Source organism: Lutjanus erythropterus, chromosome 13, assembly GCF_056507025.1.
Source record: "Lutjanus erythropterus isolate fLutEry1 chromosome 13, fLutEry1.hap2, whole genome shotgun sequence".
Lineage (NCBI taxonomy): Eukaryota > Metazoa > Chordata > Actinopteri > Lutjaniformes > Lutjanidae > Lutjanus > Lutjanus erythropterus.
In genome coordinates this window covers 21,144,199-21,166,444 of record NC_139329.1, presented here as the reverse complement: position 1 = coordinate 21,166,444, position 22,246 = coordinate 21,144,199, and the positions used below count along the sequence as shown (strand labels likewise).

General features: G+C 37.8%; 1 protein-coding gene across 1 annotated transcript in view; it reads right to left on the bottom strand.

Moving 5' to 3' along the window:
- Nucleotides 1-22,246, bottom strand: part of cep290 (centrosomal protein 290) — a 44,695-nt gene that overhangs the window by 9,217 nt on the left and 13,232 nt on the right. Inside the window, exons 18-42 of the mRNA XM_084733381.1 lie at nt 21,319-21,394; nt 20,994-21,127; nt 18,901-19,065; nt 17,119-17,268; nt 16,892-17,007; nt 16,699-16,801; nt 15,954-16,184; nt 15,082-15,255; nt 14,813-14,924; nt 14,427-14,632; nt 13,930-14,081; nt 13,490-13,601; nt 12,139-12,594; nt 11,824-11,988; nt 10,978-11,085; nt 10,664-10,798; nt 10,308-10,577; nt 9,834-9,941; nt 8,755-8,954; nt 5,037-5,250; nt 3,654-3,791; nt 2,637-2,858; nt 1,962-2,084; nt 1,695-1,837; nt 676-831 (exon numbers count right to left, since the gene is read on the bottom strand). Of these exons, the coding sequence (XP_084589507.1) occupies nt 676-831; nt 1,695-1,837; nt 1,962-2,084; nt 2,637-2,858; nt 3,654-3,791; nt 5,037-5,250; nt 8,755-8,954; nt 9,834-9,941; nt 10,308-10,577; nt 10,664-10,798; nt 10,978-11,085; nt 11,824-11,988; nt 12,139-12,594; nt 13,490-13,601; nt 13,930-14,081; nt 14,427-14,632; nt 14,813-14,924; nt 15,082-15,255; nt 15,954-16,184; nt 16,699-16,801; nt 16,892-17,007; nt 17,119-17,268; nt 18,901-19,065; nt 20,994-21,127; nt 21,319-21,394 (4,169 nt within the window). The remainder of the gene's footprint in view (nt 1-675; nt 832-1,694; nt 1,838-1,961; nt 2,085-2,636; nt 2,859-3,653; nt 3,792-5,036; nt 5,251-8,754; nt 8,955-9,833; nt 9,942-10,307; nt 10,578-10,663; nt 10,799-10,977; nt 11,086-11,823; nt 11,989-12,138; nt 12,595-13,489; nt 13,602-13,929; nt 14,082-14,426; nt 14,633-14,812; nt 14,925-15,081; nt 15,256-15,953; nt 16,185-16,698; nt 16,802-16,891; nt 17,008-17,118; nt 17,269-18,900; nt 19,066-20,993; nt 21,128-21,318; nt 21,395-22,246) is intronic.

The following is a 22,246-nucleotide window of genomic DNA, read 5'->3' as shown; positions in this document are numbered from 1 at the left end:
CTTAAAGTTGTTCAGTACCTCATTGTTAAACTTTTTTTTTTTTTAATTTACAAAGTAAATTGTACATTCTTAATTCATCATCACAACTGTTCCACAAGCTTATGCCTCTGACAGATATCCATCTTGTTTTTTGTTTGGTCTTACCCTTTGTTTTTTAAACAGATCTGTTCCTCTGAGTGTACTATTATTACTGTTAACTTCAATAATAAAAGTAATTGTTCAACTTTATAACACGGTTTTATTTTCATCTGTTTTCTAAAAAAATGATGAACTGGGAATCATAACTTTGAAATTGTCAATGTCATTCTGATCCTGTATTAAGCGCCTTTATGACTACAAGCACTTGGGCATCTAGATTGATGACAAACTCAGCTTTAAAGTCTTTATCAAGACACTGATTTACAAATTTAGGGAAGTAAAATAAGTTCTGCTTCTTGTGTAGAAATACAATAAGCTGTACAAATATTTTGTGATGTGCCGCGTACTGCATCTTACTGTAAGAAATGTGCTACTGTACATACATCAGATTTGATTATTATTCTGTAAACTCAACACACTGTAAAGGGGCCTCCTGTTCAACGATGTGTTTTTATAAGTGCAAATAAAGATTTTATATATTGCAGTGGGAAACACAACATTTCATAGCATTCTGAACAATAGCACATATTTTCTTACTTTATGGTGAGGATCTGTGTCTCCAGGTCTGAGTTCTTCTTCTTCAGCTCTTCCATCTCCTTCTCCATTTCAGTGGATCGCACTCCCACCACCTGATCAGCAGTCACACCTCGAGCCTTCAGTTTTTTCTGCAGTGCGTTCTTCTCTTGCTCCAGTCTGCACACACAACGGAACACAGAATGGAAATAGAATAGAAAAATAAAAATAGAAATGTAAAGACTGGCACCTGGGATTTGGACATTTTGACATTTTCAAGTCTGAAAGTCACAGGACCTGCACTACATCTATTATATCCTCTTATGATGTTAGAGATCAAATGATTTGTCAATCAATCCATAAACAATTGATTTGATAAACAATTGTTTTTTTCAATTTTTCACATGAAAAATTGAAAAAAAAATAAAAATTAAAAAAATTAATGTAAATTGAATACCTTCAGTATGTCCAATAAATCAAAGAAGACTAACATTGGCACTGGAAACTTAAAATTGAATAGTTTTTACAATTATTAATTTAGACAAAACAATCAATTCAGAACCTAATTAGCAAATTAAACAGTAATGGAAATAATAATTACCTGCAACCCCTTTTATTATGATTACTATTATGACATTATTTTAATAAAATTAACCCAACATAAAAATTCTATGATCTGAAAAATGACTACAATACAACTGACACTGCAACTGATACTACTATCTGACAAAACACAGGCATAAATCATGTTCATCGATGAGGTAACATTAAGGTTTTATTCATGTTATGTTAAGTCACATTTGCTGACTTCCTTCCTCACTCTGTGATGTATCTGAACAAAAATTATAGCAACTTACAACTACCTAGCAATAGCTAGCAGGAAACACACTGTTCCCTTGAATAATTTACAGATTTTTTTAGATTTGAACATTGCAGAAAACATTTGAGATTGTGTATAGTGTGTACACAGTTTAACAAAATATCATGCAGTAAGAGCAAGATCAAAGAATGATGTGTAAAGTGCCCATGACGTACACACTGACCTGGCATAAAGGTCTTTAAGAGTGCCGAGCTGTTTCAACAGTGATTCATTCTCTCGTTCCTTTTCCTTCAGTGAATTCTTCACCTTTTCCATCTTGGTCTGCCATTTCTTACCCTCCTCCCAACGCACAACTTCATCTCTGGTCTGTCAGAAAAACAAGTCATACATCAAGGGAACGTTCAGTGAATGATAATAATGCTAACAATAAAACTAGAATAAAATAGCTGTAATATGAAATGTTTAATGTTGACAGAATTGATGATCAAACCTTTCCATGATCATCTTTAACATTTTTCAGCTCTGCTCTTTTCTCCAAGTCAGACTCCAGCCTCCTGATCTTCTTCTGCAGATTCTCGATGGTTGGCACTTTCCCATCTGGTTCTGGTTGACTCTAATCAGCAAATACAGTGAAGAAGACTTTCATGGCACCTCACTTTTCTTAGACAACGTACAGTGGAGACTGACAGTGGTCCCAACAGGGATTCCATGTATAAGTCAATGAAAAAAATCAGGCATTAACACTGCAAAGGTTACGGTCACAACCCCACTTCATGTTAAACATATGAGAAGCCGAGATGCAGACAAAGTCCTGAGACAAATCTGGACTCTAAAAATACATACTGGCACTGATTCACTAGAATACCAGAACAATTAAATCAGCTCTGACATCCATTAGAGGATCGGATCTTATGTCTGAGAAAGATGTGAGATTACATTGTGGATGCATTCCTCAATTTCTTTGAATTTGATGCGGCCAGGTTCGTATGTCTTGCCTGAGTTAGAGGGTTCTGGTCATTTGTCCACATGATGTTATGCTGATAGTGATTGTGTCATGTGGCTGTTGTTGAGTCTATCACTCCAAAGCTTATGTAATAACAACAACAGCAACAACAAAAGCTCAAAATGTGGTGTGTGTTCCTCCTCACTCTGGACAGATACTAACCTGTAGGGCGCTGCTGAGCCTCTTGATTTGCTGCTTGAGCTCCTGGATTTCCTGCTCCCTCTCCTCCCTTTCAGCCTGCAAGCGTCTCTGGGTTTTTTGACTCTTCTGGAGGTCCTGGTTCAGGCTGTCCACTTCCTCTTTCAGGGTGTTCTCCCGGCCTCTGGCTGCTTTGACAGACTCCTTTGCAGCTTGAAGTTCTTCATTAAGTTCTTGAACCTGCACCTTTAGAGAAGAGGGGTTTTCCAATTTAAAGGATAGGCCTGGTGATAACAGTTACTGTATGTGTATTCAAAGACTCATGTATCTTATCTGTGCCATAGTGCTCCATTGTTCAAATCAATGAGTCATAAATGCCCTAGTTGCTACTACTTCAGTAAAGTTTGCTAAAAACTACAGTGTCCAGCTGACTAAGGATATATATTTTTTAGAAAGTACAACCGTATACATGTAACCTCTTTTTAAAGAGTAATAAATTAATATTACTCTTTATAAGACACATATGGGTTTGATGGTTGGTGCCACAGGGACACAAGAATATAGCCAGTTATGCTTTCAAGATATTAGACAGACTTTTTATGGTTATGATTTTGTGATTTTACTGGTTATGAAACAGTCTCAGTTTATTGCTGATGTCTCGACATGACCTACATAAGCTAACAAGACCTGTGGCGCCAAGTTTGGCTATTTTTATATAACGGTTCTTAACGAAGGCCACTAGTTCAGATTCTCTGTGAAATTAGATAGATGAAACGAGCCTGTGTTTACCTGTTCCCAGGCAAAGTTACAGTGAGTAGAAGTTAAAAAGATTTTAATTTAAATAATTTTATTTTGTTATTTTTTATATTTCTGTTGCTTTATGGAACACTCTTATTTAATAAAGAAACATTTTTGTGAATTAAGTTAATCCTGAGTCTTTATTTGTGTCAGTCAATGAGTTCAACATCTATTCATAAACATTTGTAATGAAATGAAACATGCGTGAAAAATGAGTGTGTTATTATGATAGAGGGGTCTCACCTTTAGCTCCTTGGTGTGTCTGTCAACCAACATCTGTACATTGAGACTCTCCTCTTTTTGTGCAGCACTGGCTATGACTTGCTGCTCTGCAGCAGACGTCATCTCCGCCCGCAGCTCCAACAGAGCCTTACTGAGGCCCTGAGAAAACAAGGAAGCCACGAGATGCCAGCTATGATAAATATGATGACAACAGTGGTCAGACCTCATTTTACAGTTAATGCACCATCATCCATTTCTGCATGGACAACTTCCTGTCTCCCACACTCATTATTTGTATAAACTTGACTAACAACATTAGTTTTCCACAAGCAAAGAATAATAACAGAGCACAGTGGTTCTGACAAATGAAAAAATAATATATGTATCATTAAAAAGGCTTTGGGCAGTTCCATTAATTCTGAAACGGATATCCAAGTCAGCTGCTCATAATTGCTATGCAGCTAAAAGGCAGAAAAACAATATTAATTTAAGCTTCATTCAAGTTTCAGTACATGTATACAAGGTAGATTCAAATCAAAGACCCGTCAGTCATCTGAGATTCTTCAAGTCAAGCAGTCTTTTTTTGTCAGTGTGCTTTGTACTTCTCTGTACATTCTTGTCCTCCAAAGTAGCTGTAGAGTGTGCTCCTCATTCAAAACTTTCATTACACATTTCCAATGTGCATACACATTAGCCAGTCCCTCCAACAACAACCAATCGTAAGGAACTCTGCATGACCTTGCAATTTTCTCCAGTCAACAGAATATTTTTTGCAAATTTGACCAATCATTGTACTGTAGCTTCCTGTGACACATATGTCATACATACATATTACAAAAAATGCCTAAAAACATAGCAACATGTAACAGTTTTTAAGAAAAGCTGTCATGAAATCAAACATTTTAGCAACAATCTCAAGAACAGCCTGTGAAATCTGGAGGGACTGATTTGCTTGGAGGACTAACTTATCTTGTTTACTATATTACATAAACGTTGCTGTTACTGCCCAACCCTGTTCAAAAAATCTGGCAATTCAATAAAGCATTTCTTGATATGAAAACATTAGGAATCAGTTATTGAATATTCATATTGAACAGCCAAATCCACCTTGACTGAGTCAGGTACAGCCCTAATACCGAGGGTAAACACATGAAAACATCCAGGTCAGGCTACCAATCCATCAGACGACCAAAACTGAGACAAGACGCTCTCTCGAGATTCGTTAGTATGAGGAATTTATAGCACCCAGTCCACTACATTGTCAGACTGGGAAGAAACAGACTCAATCAGGGGAAACATGCAGACCACTTATACCATTTCCACTTCCCAAAAGATAAATTTGGGTATACTAGGTTGTTCACTGTTACATCAGGACAATGTAAATGTATAAGATCAAAGGATAACCTTTAGCTGTTTCTCTTTCTGGGTGAGCTGTGCTTTCAGACGTTCCACCAGGTTTTTCATGGTGTTGCTAGGGGAGCGGACATTGGCCTCCTTCTGGGCTGCCAGCTCAGTTTGGAGGTAATTCATCTCCTTCTCCATCTGGGCCATCTGGCTCCTCTGGTCCTCATTCTCACTCATTAGAGCTTTCACCTGGGCAGCATGATACTCCTCCAGCCTGCAACAAATCCCCTTGGTTAATCTGTCCTATAACAAACAGATTTTTCTTGTGTTATTACATAATTTCAAACACTTTTACTACAAATTTTAATTTATATTTGACATGAGAGTAGGAAAATGTATTTTGAATGCTCCGGGTCATTACTACTGCCTCTATACTTGGGGGGCATGTGTCTCATGTTTTGTGGCTAATGTGGTACGCAGGGGGTGTAGTCATGATGAGAGTAAAAATCACACACTTAAAAGGGAACGTGCTTAATCCAAAAGTTGGGATCTTTCTTCAGACAGGACATATATCTGCTACAAATGGTGCCATGTGTGGCAGACAACTATCATACACACACATATATTAATCACTTTCTGACAGGAGGAGCAGAAATGTTTCTGCTTACTGTGAAACACAGTTACTTTCACACGCACGCATGCACGCACGCTGCCATTTTGGCAAGCCACTTTTTTATAATAAATATCATTAATTTGACAGGTAGGGCAGCAGTGGTTCCAAGCAGGATAATATTTCAGCCAGATACAAAGATCTCTCTATTTGATAGGTAACTTTAACACCCATGTCTGCCAAGGCCAGAATGGGCAATTTTCCCTGGCTGGCAAGGCATTTTTACCAACATGTAAGACCCTATTTTATTAAGCAGGGAATTTTTTTTCTGCATGTAAGTTTATTTGGCCTGGTTAGTGGTCTTTTTCTTTTTTTTTTTTTTTTTTACCTCAAACCTACTTATCAGTTTGTTTTGACACATGGAGGTTAATATTTCTGCCACGAAATCAGATTCAACCTTGTTTTAGAAAAAACATCCATGACTAATTGTCTGTTTCTTTTCTGCATTAATCAATTATAGCCAATCAGCGTTGAGATCTAGAAAGCTACCCAATTTCTGCTGTGACTGAGTGTAAAACTGCTTAAATATTTGCCAGTTTAGAGCACCTACCTACCCAGTTCAATGTAACGCAATTCAATCAAGTGGCCAGCAACTTTCAGGGCTGAAAAGTGAAGCCAACATGTAAGTGCTAAAAACTGCAGTTCCTCAAATTCCTTGACTTGAGGCTGCCTCCAAAAGCGATTCATTACCCATAGATCCTACATTACAATGCCCAAACTTACAACAGAAACGTGTTTACAGTCTGGAACATTAACAATGAGTTAGTAGAATAGATAATTTACCATTTCAGGACAACTGAAGTGGGGTCAATTTTTCTACAACTCTTCCGTTAAAATTATATCAAGGTATTACTGAATTACAGGTGTGCGCACTGAGTTACAGGCAGGAACCGTCTCAGATAGCTTGCCGCTTCATTGAGCCGCCTCAGTTCCACCAATGCTTCACCTCTTCAAATTGCTCACTTGGCGCAAACTCCAATAAAGGTTTTCTAGCCTCCAGGAAAAGATTCTCTTGCTATTCTATTTCTAGTTTAGAAAAAAACTTAATGGTCTCTGGCTTAACTACATCTCTGATTTATTTGTTCATTATGAAGCACCCAGACCCCTCAGGTCATCTAGAAGAGGTTTACTGAGTGTTCCCAGGATCAAAATCAAGCAAGGTGAAGCAGCTTTGAGTTTTTGTGCTCCCCACCTGAATTCCTGATGTCTGCTGAAACTGTTAAATGTAAATCATAGCTTAAAGGAATAGTTCATCGTAAAATTAAAAAGACATATTTTTCGACTGGTGTGAGTTGCAGAAGTTTGGAGGTTTCGGTCGTAGAGATGTCTGTCTTCTCTCAAATATAATGGAACTAGATGGCACTTGGCTTGTGGTGCTCAAAGTGGCAAAAAATACATTTAAAAAATTCTACAGCAATGTCTCTTTCCAGAAATCATGACCTAGTTACAATCCCCAGAACTTTTTGTGAGCATTCATGTGGGAACTACTCTCTCTCTCTAGGAGAAAAAGTACATGTTGTAGTTCCAGTAGGTTTACTGTTTTTGGCACTTTGAGCCCAACAAGCCGAGTGTCATCTAGTTCCATTATGCTGGAGAGAAGGCAGACATCTTTTTCTAAGGTGCCTCTCATGACACTGCATACTTTTTATGCAATCTTAAATCCAAATGTTATTGTTTTGGACTAGCCCCCTTTAAGATGGCTGCCTTGTCTCTGCCTGGGAAAATTTAAATATTTAATAAAAACAAGTCAGGTCTTTTCGAGTTATCAATCTCAAGTCTAAGTTTCAAGTCATGAAAAACGAGTCAAAGTCAAGTTGAGACTATCACTGTTTGTCAAGCAAGTCTCAAGTCCTTAAATGTGACTATGACTTAAGTCTGAATCATGGCCTGGAATCTATCAGAACTACTTTAGAATCTACCAGAACTACTTTCTTTCTACTGGAAAGAAAGTAGTTCCTACACAGAACTGCTCACAACAAGAACTGCAGATTGTCTTGAGAAGCCGGGTCATGATTTTTGGGAAGAGACACTGGTTTTGAATTTTTATGAGTGCCATTTATTCCCATTATATTGGAGAGTGTTTTTGTGTTTGTTTTCTGTATTTATTTTCCTTTTAAATGCAATTTCTTATTGCTTTAACTATTTTCTACTTGCGTTCACATTTTCAATATGCACTGTCATATTCACTTTTTGTTATGACTAGTCATTTGAGAGGCTACAATGTGTATCAGTGAATTATCAGTGCACAGTCTGAGAGTTTCAGATGTTTATCTCATCCGAATCTATATGGTGTTTGCACAATGTAAAATAATCAAACCCAATACTCTACAAAAAGCATCATTAAAGACCTTCAATTTAGAAAATTTGCTCAGGGACTTTTTCAGGCTTTAATGGTTCCTGACATCAACCACATGGGCTTTTCACACATTGGGTGTGATCCTCATTAACTAAGTGGAAGCACTTAGTTAATTGGGGACTCACACTTACAAGCTGAATGTGTGATTATTTCTTTGTTAATCTGGGGTTCAATAAAGTTACCAAAAAACACCCAGTTGAGATCATCAGCTTGAATCAACGTTAGAAGGAAGGAAATGGAATATGTGGTTAATCAATTCTCAACATGCTTCACGTTTTCAGTGTTTCAGGATTTTAAAGCTTTTAAACCACAAGGAACTTTCATATTATCTTGATTTTGGAGGCTCTGTGGACAAGCGGCAGTGTTTCCACCACTATAACCACAAAATATAATGAAAAAAATAAAGTGATCAAAAGTGATCAAAACTCCTCCTGCTTACTTTTAACTGGCTAACATATGGCACGCTGTAACTTTGCCTGGGAAAGTGTTAACAGGCTCGTTTCATCTGATTTGATCTGGATCAATAGAAATAGAAATAGCCAATCATCTCGTGGCAGGCCTCATTTGCTTATGTAGGTCATCAGTATTAAATTAAGACTTTACACAACCAAACTGTATTGTTAAACAAAAGGTCTAGATAAAAAAGGTGAAGTAGCTAATGCACTCACTTAACCAACTAACATAAAGGAAACAAAGGATTCTGCTTTAATGTAATCTTCAAATAAAAAAAGGTTTAATAAAGGGATAATCACTTTGAAATCTCATCGGCGTATTTCTTAGCCTGTGCTTCCATGGAGATCTTCTGTCGCTCCAGCTCAGCCGTAGTCAGATTCAGCGTCTCTGTAACGGAGGAGAGCGAGAACTCCTGTTCAGCCACGGTCTGCTCCAACTCAGCCAGACGCTCCAGATGCTTGGTGGTTGGCACCCTGATAGTGGGCTTCTTCATCAATTCCTGGACAAAGGAGAGCGGGAGCATTAGACACTGCTTCAAATAAAGCAGGGAATTTCAAATAGCGCTCAAACAATCATTAAGAAACATCTTCTAGAAAATTAGATGTTTTTCCATGAAACACTGGTTAATTAAATGTGAGATTTTATGTAATAATATACTTAGAAATACCAAACGGGGACTTCAACTCAGGTCAAATGAGACTAGACTTGCACTATTATTGTTTTGGTAGGTTTTATCAAGCAAAACTTGTTTAAACAGATACATGAAAGTATGTATAAAAGCTGCAGAGGTAGTATCAAGAAAGGAACAGAGCAGAATCAACGCCTCTGTTAAAGGATAAGCTGGCAGGACAAGGCAGGACTGTGTTGTGTTACACAATTAATACTTAAAGAAAAATTACAGACTTACGCCACATATTTGTCAGCTGTATTTAAGCAGAGAGAGGGGGAGATGAGGCGACACTTTCTTTAGCACTATCATAGTTGTGTGTGCACTAAGTAGACACACACAGACAGGAGGAGAGAAATCCCTCCCACAGACTACCATATAAGGCGATCCTTTAAACTTAATTGTTGAAGAAATAATTTCTTGTTTATCCAGGAACATGTAAAAAGCTTTATGTTATAAGTTCATAACATAAAACTCTATCTGTGTTTAGGAAAAAAAAAAAAAAAGAATCACTTGTTCACCAGTACGCAGTCATGATATGTCACATCTCTTGTGATTCTGCAATTCCAGCATGTGGTACAAAATGCTGGACTGGCTTTACAGTGGTGCTGCTTGATTCAATGTAAAATACACACAATGTAGAGGTGAGCCTTTATTCTGGCACCATTTCAGGATCTCAGTGCAAAAAGGGATATGGATACACATGCGTACCATTGCTGTCTGTTTAAAACGGTCCAGGGAGGTGTCTGTGTGCAGGTCTAACTTCTGATGCAGCATTCTCAACTCCTCCTGGTGTCTCTTTATCATGTCTTCTTGATCCTGGGAACAACAAGGTGTAAGTAAATGAAACAAAGAAATACTCTTGATATTAAAAAGCTGTCCTTGTAAAAGCTGTATAACTTTTACTCTTAATATCCAAGCCAAGTTTGTACATAGAGACGGCAATGAGTAACACTTTTACTTCTTAGTAGCGCATAATGGCCATAACATTTGGGTTTTCCATCCACTGGAGATTCAAGGCATTTATAAACCCTAACTCAAACAGACACTGCAATTTATCACTGATAAAATGCCACTTACAAACTAGCTAATACCTAAAAAGCGCACAGCAATAAAGTAATAATATGAGACACTTGTTGCATTGACAGTCTGTGTGTGTGTGTATTAGTCTTTGTATCACTGTACCTGTCTGGCTTGAGTCAGCTGGTTCTGATATTTCTTTAGCACATCCTCTTTTTTGTCAAGGCGACCCTGGAGGTCTCTGATGGTCTGGTGAGCCAGCTTGAGCGCAGGCTGACTGTCTGCCTGGCCCTCTTCGTGCTTGGCAAGGTCAGCTAGCAGGCGCTCTCTGTTGGCAGAAGCTGGGAGCCGAAGACGTAGCTCATTGATCACTTTATCCCTGGACACGATGTTCTGTTCTGCCTTCCACAAAGCTGCCTCTTTCTCTTTCAGCTTCTGCATATGAAGGAATAAGAATTCAAACAATACACTATGCAACTGATTTATAAAGAAAACAGAATGTATGAACATGGACTGAATACCTCATCCAAACTTTTGCAGGTGGCCTGTGTGTCCAGGATGGTGCGGACATGCTCTCTGATTTTACCCAAGGCAAACTCTAACTGGTGAGCAAGAGGTAGATTCGGGTCTGGTAGGGATCCTGTACCATCCTCATACTGAAAAAATGAAACAAAAATACAGTAAGACTAAGGTCAATTCTACACTTTTTTTCTTCCACATTTAAAAACTGAAAAAGAGCTATAAAACCTGTATGCGACCTGTTTCCGAATAATCATGTTTTACTTGCCGTTAATTTGAGCTATTTAATTTTAAACAGTTGTAAACAATAGTTTACCTTTTCAGCACTGCTTAGAATTTCACCCTGGTGCTTCTCGAACTGGTCCAGTTGGCGCTCCAGCTCCACCTCTCGCTGATCCCATGCAAGCTGGCGTTCATCTTGAAGCTTGACATGGAGAAGAGAAGAGTTTTAACTTGATTATTTGAAATTCCTCAATACTATTCAAACACTTTTGTACTTAAAAGTTCCTTAACAAGTGACATAGTTAAATTGTAAGACTTTTGTTTCACTTTGAAACATCTCTGGCCAGAAAGGAAGCAAACTAACAACTGCTACCTATGTTCATATAATTGCATTCTAAATTAACATATTGAATTATATTATTACTGTTCCTCCATTTTTAGGCTCTTATGAATAAGAGCTGAAGTTAAAAATTAAATTAAATTTTCATGGCCTCTGTAAAGCTTGTTTATTCACTATGCCCAAAGACATCAAGGTCCCTCTGCCTCGTGCTCTCTCAGACAGTCATTCATATTTTTGCTGTGCTGGCTGGCTGCCTGCTCCAAAAACCATGAAATCAAACAATTTATTTTTAGAAATTCAGAATTTATATTTTAGAAAACAGAATATGGGCAATGGTCTAGAAACATAAATATTTTTCCATATTCTATTTATTTTTTTTCCAAACTTATCCAGACCTGGAAATTACTAAAATCAAATTTCATACTTTTCCATACTGTGTTGGAACTCCCACTTTTTGCAATTCCATAATAACACAATGATCCTTTGTTATATAACCTTGACATGTTTGTCTATTCATTTCAAACACAATGACACACAAATTTGTGCCTGCATAATAGCAAATGTTTGACCATGTCTATAGATATAGAGTTTTTCTCTCACCATGTTTTGTTGCACAATATCCTCTTCCAGTGAGCAGATGGTTCGCTCCTGCTCCTCTACCAAATTCTTCAGGTATCTAATCTCCTCCTTCTGGACCACCAGCTCCCTGCTTTTCCTCAGCTCCTGCAGACGAGCTTCTTCCATCTTCTTGTGCCATTCAGTTACCTGTTTGAAGTTTTACAGAGGAGTGGTTCTCAGCAATAGTGGCTTATAGGCAAGTTGTCACAAAAACAAATGAGATCATAAGACTAATAGTTAATAGTTACTCTTAAACTGTGCTGGTAACATTTTTAACTGTCAATTAATAAAAATGACCTTCTGGGCCCCCTTCACATCCTTCAGCGTTGAAATGAGCTCCTCCAGGCCTCCAAACCTCAGCTCCAGTTCCGCCGCCCTGCCCTCAGCCCTCCTCCTCTCCTCCTCAGCCTTCTTCTTCTCCTCCTGGGCTTTTGCTCTGTCCTCCTGGAGGCTCACCATGGTCACAGAGAACTTTTCCTGCTGTGGAAGAGGCAGAGCTCCAGCAAACTGCCTACGTAGTGACTGGATGGTCTGCCGTAGGTGGTTGGAACGGTTTCTGCCCTCCTGGCGGGCAAGGAACAAAGTGCTCTCACTGGCGTCCAGCCGCTGTTCAGCACGCAGCTTGTACGCTTCAAGCTGCTGGATGTGAGAGGTGGCAGCCTCCAGCTTGGCCAAAGCTGCAGACTCACTGAGCTGCAAAGCCACAATGTGCTGATGGAGCTTTGCAATGAGGGCCTTCTCATCTGACTGTGACTGAGAGAGAAAGATGACACTGTGAATACATATGCTTTAAACTATTTCACAACTTTTGTGTTTTGATCGCTAAATTTCAATACACTTTTAATCCAGAGCACTCAGCACTGCCTCTACATAAACTCATATGAGAGAAAAACACTCCAGCTTGTTTTTGTTTCTCTAAACCAGTTACAATCATCTTGGGCAGCACTAAGACCAGGATGCAGTAATGGTGCCCCTACAAATGTCAGGAGGAGCTTGTTTTGGTGCAACATTTTTACGTGAGGAGACGAGCCCAGGCACAGTCGCTAGCTTGTTTACATTTATACTATTAGGGACGCAGGCGCTTGGCATTTTCAGCGTGTACTAGGTTGCTATCTCGGAGGCTGTCCTTGTTTCCGAAGGACTTTGAAAATGCAGATAGCGGACCCTGCAATGCTGACTGTGTGGCAGTCTTATACATTTTTAACCACTCCAATATGGAGAGGATGGCGATTAATGAAAGGAATAAGTCGTCAGCCTTATAAAATCTTCTGACTTGAGAGAAATAAACTAAAATATAATTGAGATTATTTGGCTGATATTAGTGGGACTGAGTTTTTGAATCATTATGCTCACTTTCATTGAAAAACATTAAAATGATTATGATGTAATTTTTGCAGAAAACTTTACAAAACAAAGATGTTTTCTTAAGTCTGTATAATATGATGTATAGACCATAGACATCCCTGCAGCATGACAATATTTCATTTCAATTTTAAATTAAATATTATTATTCTGACGCATATTTTGACTTTAACAAGTATTGCACCTACTGCGATTGAAAACTGCAGCAGATTTCAAATTAAAGATTAATTGTTAGCCCTATTCCTACGTTCAGTAAAGAATATGAAAATAGATAGCACCCAATTACCTGGTAGTCCAGTATTTGTCTCCTCAAAGCCTCTACTTCCTTCTCTTTCGACTGCTGTCTGGCCTGTAGAGCAGATGCCTGCATCATGGCCACATCAGACACCTCTTGAAGCCTGTGGAAAAAAAACAAACACATATTACTTGCTTCATATTTTAATAGTAGAGCGGGGTTAAATGCTTTTGTTACGAATATTATAAGCAACAGAGCAAGAGTGAACATCACAAGGCACAACCATTAGAAAAAATAAAAGTAAAGCAGGAAGAAGTAAGACCTTTATATTTCACAATCATTTGACAATTTTCTTAACAAATTGATTCTTGATTACACAAAAATTATTTCCAAAGCCATTCTCAGACTGCAAATGCAATCTTTAACAAGATATGCATCTCATGATAAGAACATTAATGACAGATCCCAGGCCTGCACAGTGTCAAACATACTTTGAAACCTCAGTGCGAAGCTCAGCCTCGGCCTTCTCCAACTCTGCAATCCTGGCTCTGTCAGCATCACTTGCTGCTTTGCTGACGCTGTTGGCAAGCTCGTCCCTCAACTCCCGCTCCACCCTCTGGGCCTCAACATTCATCTTGGTCAACTGAGGACAAACAGAGGTAACACTATGCGATAAGACCCTTTGAATAAAGACTTTGGGGAAAAATGGTGATGAGAAACTGGCAAAGGCTGAGACACAGATAAGCTTTATTGAGGTCATGAATCGAAATGTTGATCTAGAGAAATAAAAAAAGGAATTTACAAACAGGTTCCGTATAGCATTACAACCTTCAAAATCAAAATCAAATCAATTTACTTCTTCTTTGTAAACTTTAATATCTGCCAAGTGAAGAAAATGGCCTTTTACACTATTAAAAGTCAGTCATATGGATGTCCTGAGCAACATGACAGGAGGTGTGTGACAGAATAGTTTTCTGTGGTATTGTACCTCCGCAAACTTGGACTCCAGTTCTAAGTTCCGTTCTTCCACCTGCCTCAGGGAGTTCCTCATTTGTTCATACATTTTGTGAGCATGCTCAGCTCTCTGCCTCTCATTCAGCTCCTTCATCTCCAGAGTGGTGATACGTCTGGCAGCAGATACCATCTCATTGTTGGTCAACACCTTGTCTGCCTTATTCATGCTGTTTTCACCTCCTGATATAAAGAAAAAAAAAGATCGATTTAGGATAAGAATTTGATATCTATAGTGTTTCATACACTGTACAGATGCCGCACACAGATGCACTAGTCTTTAAAGATGTAAAACCCATTGAGCATTTGTGATTCTGAGCTATATAAATAAGAGTGAAAGATGAAAATAACTGGACTGAATACCAGTTGCATTGATGTTGTCCCATGCTTGCTCTAAAGTATTCAGTTTCTCCTTTGTGATCTCCAGCTCTTTATTCATGGCAGAGATTTGCTCCCGAAGGGACTCATTCTCACTCTGGAGAACGAGGAAAAAAGATCAAAATATGACCAGTTAACATTTGAAGATAATAAGAGAACCTACTTTTATTATTATAAAATATTTCTATTATTATTTCTATTATTAGTATTAGAGGAATCATGAAAATACTTGGGCAGTTTATGTATTTTAATACCTCCAAATTCTCAAGATTGGTGGTTCTCTGTATCAGGCGGCTGTCTCTCTGCAGCATGTCTCTGTACTTGACAGTTAGCTCTGTGTACTGTTTGTTAGCCTTCTCCAGGTCAGATGAGGGCACACTGTCATCCAAGGCCTTCTGCAATGCTGATATCTTATATGCAGCCATTTCCTAAAGGCAAAACAAAAGACAGTGCTGTGAAGAGGCCATTGTATGATGGTAATAATGGAACCTTTACAACTTGTGATTTTTAAAAGGAAATGAGGAAATTACCATATCTGGGTGTTATTCTGGGGTCCATATTTGCTACAGGGATTTTCCAAGCACTACTTTATGTGTTTGTCACTAAAAGTCATTACAATTATTTCATTTAAACTTTCTGAGAGCTTTCGGAGTCTTGTGCTCCTTTCCCCAGTAAAAAAAAAAATCATATAATTATGTTACAGGGGCTAACCCTAACCTAATAAAAGTATGAGAACAAAACACAAATTGACAAATACCTGAATATCCGTCCAACAGTAGTCCTTTGAATTCAGAATCAGTCATACATTGATGCATCTATTGCTCTGGCACATAATTTTCTTGTTTTTATGAGCTGCTGCTTCATATTTTCCGTCAGTACATCTTTTCTACCCCTGAATAATACACCAGTTTCAGTCAGTACTAATCCACAAGTGTAAAATAAAACAGCTGATAGTGAGGTGTCTGAGGTCTCCCCACTCAAATTATTTAAGGAGAAATATGTAGTATATTTACTGTACTAAATCAATAATCAACATTTTCTCTCATTTTCTCTCTCTCAATCTTTTCTACTCTGGAAACAGCATTGGTTTTAATTTAGTTTGTTGGGGGAATTGAACTTTTTGTACCTTGTATCTCTGCAAGTAGCCGATCCTCTGGGTAACAGAAGCCTGCATCTGGCTGCTTTCGTCCCTCAGTTTACCATTCTCCTTGCGGAGATGCTGTTCTTGCTCCAGCAGGGTCATGTAGCGTCTCGTCAGTTTCTTCTCATTAACCTTCAGCACCGTCAGCTTGCGCAGTGCTTCACTTAGCTGTCTCCTGATTTCATCTGGGTCCTTCTGAAGTGTGTCAAGCAGCTCCTTATGGATGGAATGGATAATTGCTCAAATAAGACAACAGGATATAGACATAAGGATAATTACAGTGAAGAAAAGAGCGAATTCCATTACAATTACTGCTGAAGTTCATTCCAACATGTGCAAACACCAAAGTTTAAGTCCTATCGGGCCTTAATGGAGTGAAAGAAATTGGATTTCCCCCTTAAGGATTCATAAAATAATTCTTCCTCTTCTTCTGTGAGGCAATCTGGGCCGTTCAAGACTCTCAAGGGTCTCATTCTTTAACTGCAGGACAGATTGAGTTCCTGTTATGTCTCTCAAGATGTTGAAGATAACTTCTTAAGACATATAACAGGCAGTTTTTGTAATATTTGTCTGTGGTACATTAGTTCCATGATGCAGGTTTTAAATATTAAAACATCTTGTGTATAACCATGTGTGTAGGTGAATGAGGGTGAAAGTGCTACATAAATGCTGTAAATTTTGCAGCATTTAAGTATCATTAACCTTTCAAACATTTATTTGTCTGACTTACATTGAACTCTTGGATTTTAACCGTATCCACCTGTTGCTGCTCCTCCAGCTTCTTCTGCATCTCTATAAATGTCTCTTTCTTCTTTTGCCAATCTGCCTTCTCACTGAGCAAAAACACAAGAAAATGGTTTCAGATTTTGCAATTAAGGTAACAAACCAGCTATAACCTGTGAGCAACTTTATTGTTAACCAACCTGAGGTATTCTTTATAGAGGAGTCCCTGTTGGTGGCTAATAACAGAAAACTTCTCTTTGTATTCCTCCAGTGCTCCTAGGAGTTTCTTGTTTTTTTCATCCTTGTTTTTGAGCTCCTGAATAACATAAGTATTATAAATGTTTAATATATAATTGAGACATTGAGACATATTGTTGATTTACTCTACAGATGCTCATTCTGGCCTTAAAAAGCCAGTGAAACTGACCTGAAGAAGTCGAACAGCGTACTCATTTAGAGAACTGATGACCTCAGTGCTGCTGGGCCCCAGGCCCTCAGGCAGGTTCAGAGGTCGGAGCATGACTCCACTGTTGCCTGACCTCCTTAGTAGTTCCAATTCACCTTCCAGCTGATTCATCTGACAGAAAAACAAAAGGAAAACCAATGTCTGGCAGTCAAACCTTTGTTTTCCAACCTTTATGTTAACAAAAAGGTTATTTATCCATCAAAGTAGTTCCCAGGTTAACTTGTAATATCAGAGTAGTTTTTCAGAGTAGTTTTTCACACAAGAACAAAAAGCATTATTGACATGAAAAATATACACAGAAACTCCATAAAAGAGACTAAGGGCAGATTTTTTTTTTGTGAACGTGGTTTGAATTTGGCTTAGTTAGTCTGAGACTATAGAGTGCTGGAGTAAGGCAAATAACTAATGGTGCTCACAAAAACCTGGAATGGAACTAGAAACACCAGGACTAGTGTGAATCTGGAGACAAAATAATGGAAGCGGCAAAACAAACTTCAGGAATAATTTGAAAAATTCTACTAAAGCTAATTGTGTCAAACGCATGATGGTCTTCATTCAGGTCACGGCTGCCCAAAGTGTACCTGCCGACCAAAACTGGCCGACAGATGTTTCAAGCTAAGAACATTTTAAATCAACTTGTAAAAAAAATTTACAGAAATTGTTATTAATGCTGCTTTATTTTTGAGAGGTAAGAATGCTCTTTAAGGGGTACCCTGGTAGCTCATTTGGTAGAGCATGTATCCCATGCACTATGGCTATAGTCCTTATCACAGCAGCCAAGGTCTGATTACAGCTCATGTTGACTCCTGTCACTCTCTCCCACCTTTCTAACTGCCCTATCCAATGAAAGCAAAATGCCAACAAAAAAAATCTATAAATGCATTTTATATGTATATGACACATAATTATAAATTATTTTTCATAATCTGAGCAGGCAGGTAGAGTAACACTTTGCAAAGGAAGTCAGCAAATAAGGGGAACTTTTTGACCATAGCACCATTTTGCATCTTCACAATACAATAGGTGTGTACTTTTGGCCCATGGCCCACCACTAAATTTCAAATTTAGCCCTCCAAATGAAACAATTTGGGTACCCCTAATTTAGATATGCCAAATAGTCCATGCTACCTAAAAAAAAATACAAAGCAGAAGTTAAATCTGCCTCTTTGAAGGATTAATTTAGGTTTAATTTAGTCCTAGAGTAGCTCTAATCCTCTTTTTCACAATCGAGTCGTTCTGGGAAACACAGTTTCTGTTAAATATAATTTATCAGAGATGTTACATCGGATTAAATATTGAAATTGAAAAGCTGAGACACATTTCTTTACCTCGCTTCGTGTTATATGAACCAAAAGAAGTCGAAAATGACATGAAATGTTTCAGTTGTGCCATTACTTTCCGAAAGAGAGCATCCCAGGCATTGCTCTCTATAAATCATCTGCATTACATAAAAGTGTAAATTTGTCAAAACTACTTTTATGTGGGAAATGTATCTGTTGACTTGGAAAAGAGAGTTACTACACACAGCTGTATGCTTTTGGAGTTGGCTTGAATAACCTGAGTTAATAAGTTAAGTGTTTCACTTTGAACGTCTTGGCAAATCATATTTGAATATCTGCCCAGAAAAACTTGACAAGGTTAACAACACTGCCTTGTTTTCTTGCCAAAGGAAATTATACAGCCAAAAAGGATTAGAAATAAAATTAATGCAGTTAACAACAGCATCTCTTTATCCTGACATACCTTTTCTTTTGCTCTAGCAAGCTGGCTGAAGCTGTTTGTTGCTTCCTCCCGGGCTGATTTCAACTCCTGCCTTAGTTCTTCATTTCTCCCCACCAGCTGGTGTATTTGGGACTTCAGGTGCAGGGCTGACTCAGACTGCCCACTTATGTTGTTGACATCTATAGCCTGTGATATCAGGGGGTGAGCAGAGTAGAAACACAATAATAAAGAATTGACCGAGTCTGTGAAATAGAAAAGAACAAGTGTGAGGCTGTTTATAACTGTCAGGTGTTTGTCAATGTAAAAATAAGTCCATTATCCTAAAAACAAAAGCCCAGCTCTGAAAATGCACATTCCAGAGTTTGAGTTCAGTCATTACCTGCCTTCTGCCTGCCAGACTCCATTAACATATTGCTCAACTTGATTCTAAAACATTATTAATGATTTGAACAGATTCAAAACAGAAACAGACACTTACTCTTTCGGCAGATGTTCGGCATTAATGTGAACTCTGTTTTTTTTCTTTTTCTTTTTTTTTTAAGTACATTCCAAATTAATCAGTCGTACTGTCCCAGAATAGAAATTTCAAAGGAGGACACTGTTTTATGGCTCACTGCATTTGTTGTTTACTAAGTTGCTATGTGACAGGCCCTCAACTGACAAAAAACTATGAAATACCTAGAAGGGGCATATGCCCATTGTTTTCAGCACAGCAAAACTGAAAGTGCTATACATGGTGCAACTTGAGAAAGATGTTATAACTCTAGGAAACAATACGCACAAAAATAATCACGAGATCAGAAATTAAATAAGTATAAAAATACATTTATTTCATAAGTAATGAAATAAGTATTTCACTGATACTGTAATGGAGGAGAGCTCACATTTATTATCATATCTACATGGATATGTTTAAGGTTATGTTAACTGTATTTGACCCAATATGTCTTTGTTAAAGCTACTACAAGGAGTTTTTAACTGGTTATAAAATTGTCTAAATTTAATATCGATGCCTCTATATCACCTACATAAGCAAAGCAGATCATCAGCAAGGAGACTGGCTGTTTCTATATAGTTAAAGCCTGTCACCAGGTGGGATTTTCCATGAAATCAAATGAAACGAGCCTGTGTTTACATTTTCCCAGCAACAGTTACAGTGAGCGCTGCTTGAGCCATTTAAAAGGAAGAGGGAGAAGACTTAAATAATTTCATTTTTGACATTAAAATTTGTGGTAATGGCTGAGGAAATACTGCTGCTTTTGTCCACAGGAGCCTCCAAACAACAAACAAATGACAAAAGTTCCTTGTAGTAGCTTTAAGTGTGGACCTGAGCTGTGTCAGTCTTTATATAAATACATTTTTTTTGTGTGTAGATAGAGTAGAAAGCATAATGTTGAAGACCTGAGTTGATCAAAACCTGTTACTAGTAATGGAAAAAAAGCGTTAGAATTTTAAAGCAACAGTTCACCAAAATTGTTTTCTATGGCTTGTAGGTATATTTATCCATCTAGGCCAGAAATCCTACATAAAGCTGTCTGCCTTCTCTCTAATATAATGGCACTAAATGGCACTTTGCTTGTGGTACACAAAGTACTAAGAAAAAACATTTGGATTCAACACCAATCTCTTTCAAGAAATTATTAATTGGATATTCCGGTGAATCCTCAGAACTTATTGTGAGCAGTTTCATGCTTTCTTGTAGAAAGAAAGTATTTCCTGTAGATTCTACGGCAGAAAGAAAGTAGTTCAGGTAGAATCTACCATATAAAGAAAATAGTTACTAAGAAACTGCTCACAACAAGATCTGTGGATTATCTTGTGTAACCAGGTTATGATTTCTGAAAAGAAAGCTGTTGAGTTTTTCAAATGTATTTTTTTTAGCTCTTTAAGCATCACAGCCAAGTGCCATTTAGTCCCATTTTAATCAAGATAAAGCAGAAATCTCTACAGTCAAACTAAACAACTCAGCAACTCACCAAAACTATCTAGATGATTAAATAGCATTACAGGCCAGAATAAATGCCAGAAAAAATGCTATTTTATTTTAGAGGGGAACTGTCCCTTTAAAAAATAATCAGTGTTTTTATCACATTTGGCGCACGGCAGACACTTACATTAGCCAACCTTTCCGGACTGGTAATATTGATGGCAGCATCAGCTGGAGCGAACTCTTGAGTTATCCTCATAGCTTGGAGGACATCTTTCAGTGCAGCCTCTAGATCTCTTTTGACTTTTGATAGTTCATCCACTATGAGTGAACACACAGGAGGAAACAATATCAGTGAAGCTTTAGCCTCTGACATATTTCATTCAGTTAAAAAAGTCTAATTTTGTGAAAACTACAATCATAATGATCCATGCAGCAAATGTTCTTATACCTTTAAGTGTTGTCAGACTAACAAAATCTATGGCCCATGGATGCAAAAAAACTGCACTTACATTTGATGTGAAATTGAGTCTTGTGCAGTTCCAGCTCTCTCTCTTTATTGCTCAGTTCTTTTTCCAAGTACTCATTCTGCAAAGAAAAGTTTACGACACGGAGAACGTACAATGACAACATTATAACTTTTCAGTAAAAGACGGAACATGGATTGCATCAACTTTACTGCCACCATCAAACTAGATACAACTCTTAAGTACTTACATTTGGGAATTTCAAATTAATTTAGTCTACTCCAAGGGACATGTGCTTTGGGATGAATAAACGTATTTGATAGATTAGTAAGAATATTGATTAAATGTGAACCACAAACATTTTTTTGTTTGTTTGTTTTTACAAAACTCTTGATTATCTACAACACATAATACTCTGCCTTGTTTACAATCCTTGTAGGCCTTTCATTTATTTTTATCCTCCTGACATTAGCACAAATTGCTGATTCAATACTTGGTTCACTCCCAAAAAATCTTTCATACACTGAGAGCCTGTTTCAGAAAGCAGGCTCAACAAACTCTGAGCCTCATCCTGAACTCTGAGTTGATTAAGCCTGAGATGGGAACCTCTTTTGGTTTCGGAACAGCTGATCGGAATTATTTAAATCAGCTCCGAGTATGTTCATGTTGAGCTGAGCTCGTGCATGAAAGCAATCATCAATGGAGCTCCGATACTTGATTCAATAGTGCAACGGGTAAATAAATTTAATCCAGTGGAGGCAGAAATATGAATGTGTACCGAAGGGAACCATAACATTAATCATAAAAACAACGGTGGAGAAAGGAGTCAATAAATCTTTACTACATATTATATTCTATTCATTCATCATTTACCAGACATAATTATTGAATGATAAAGTGCTGGAATCTGACTGTACATTACATTAGATAAAAAAAAAAAAAAAAAAAGTAATAATGATTGTGCAGGTGTTCT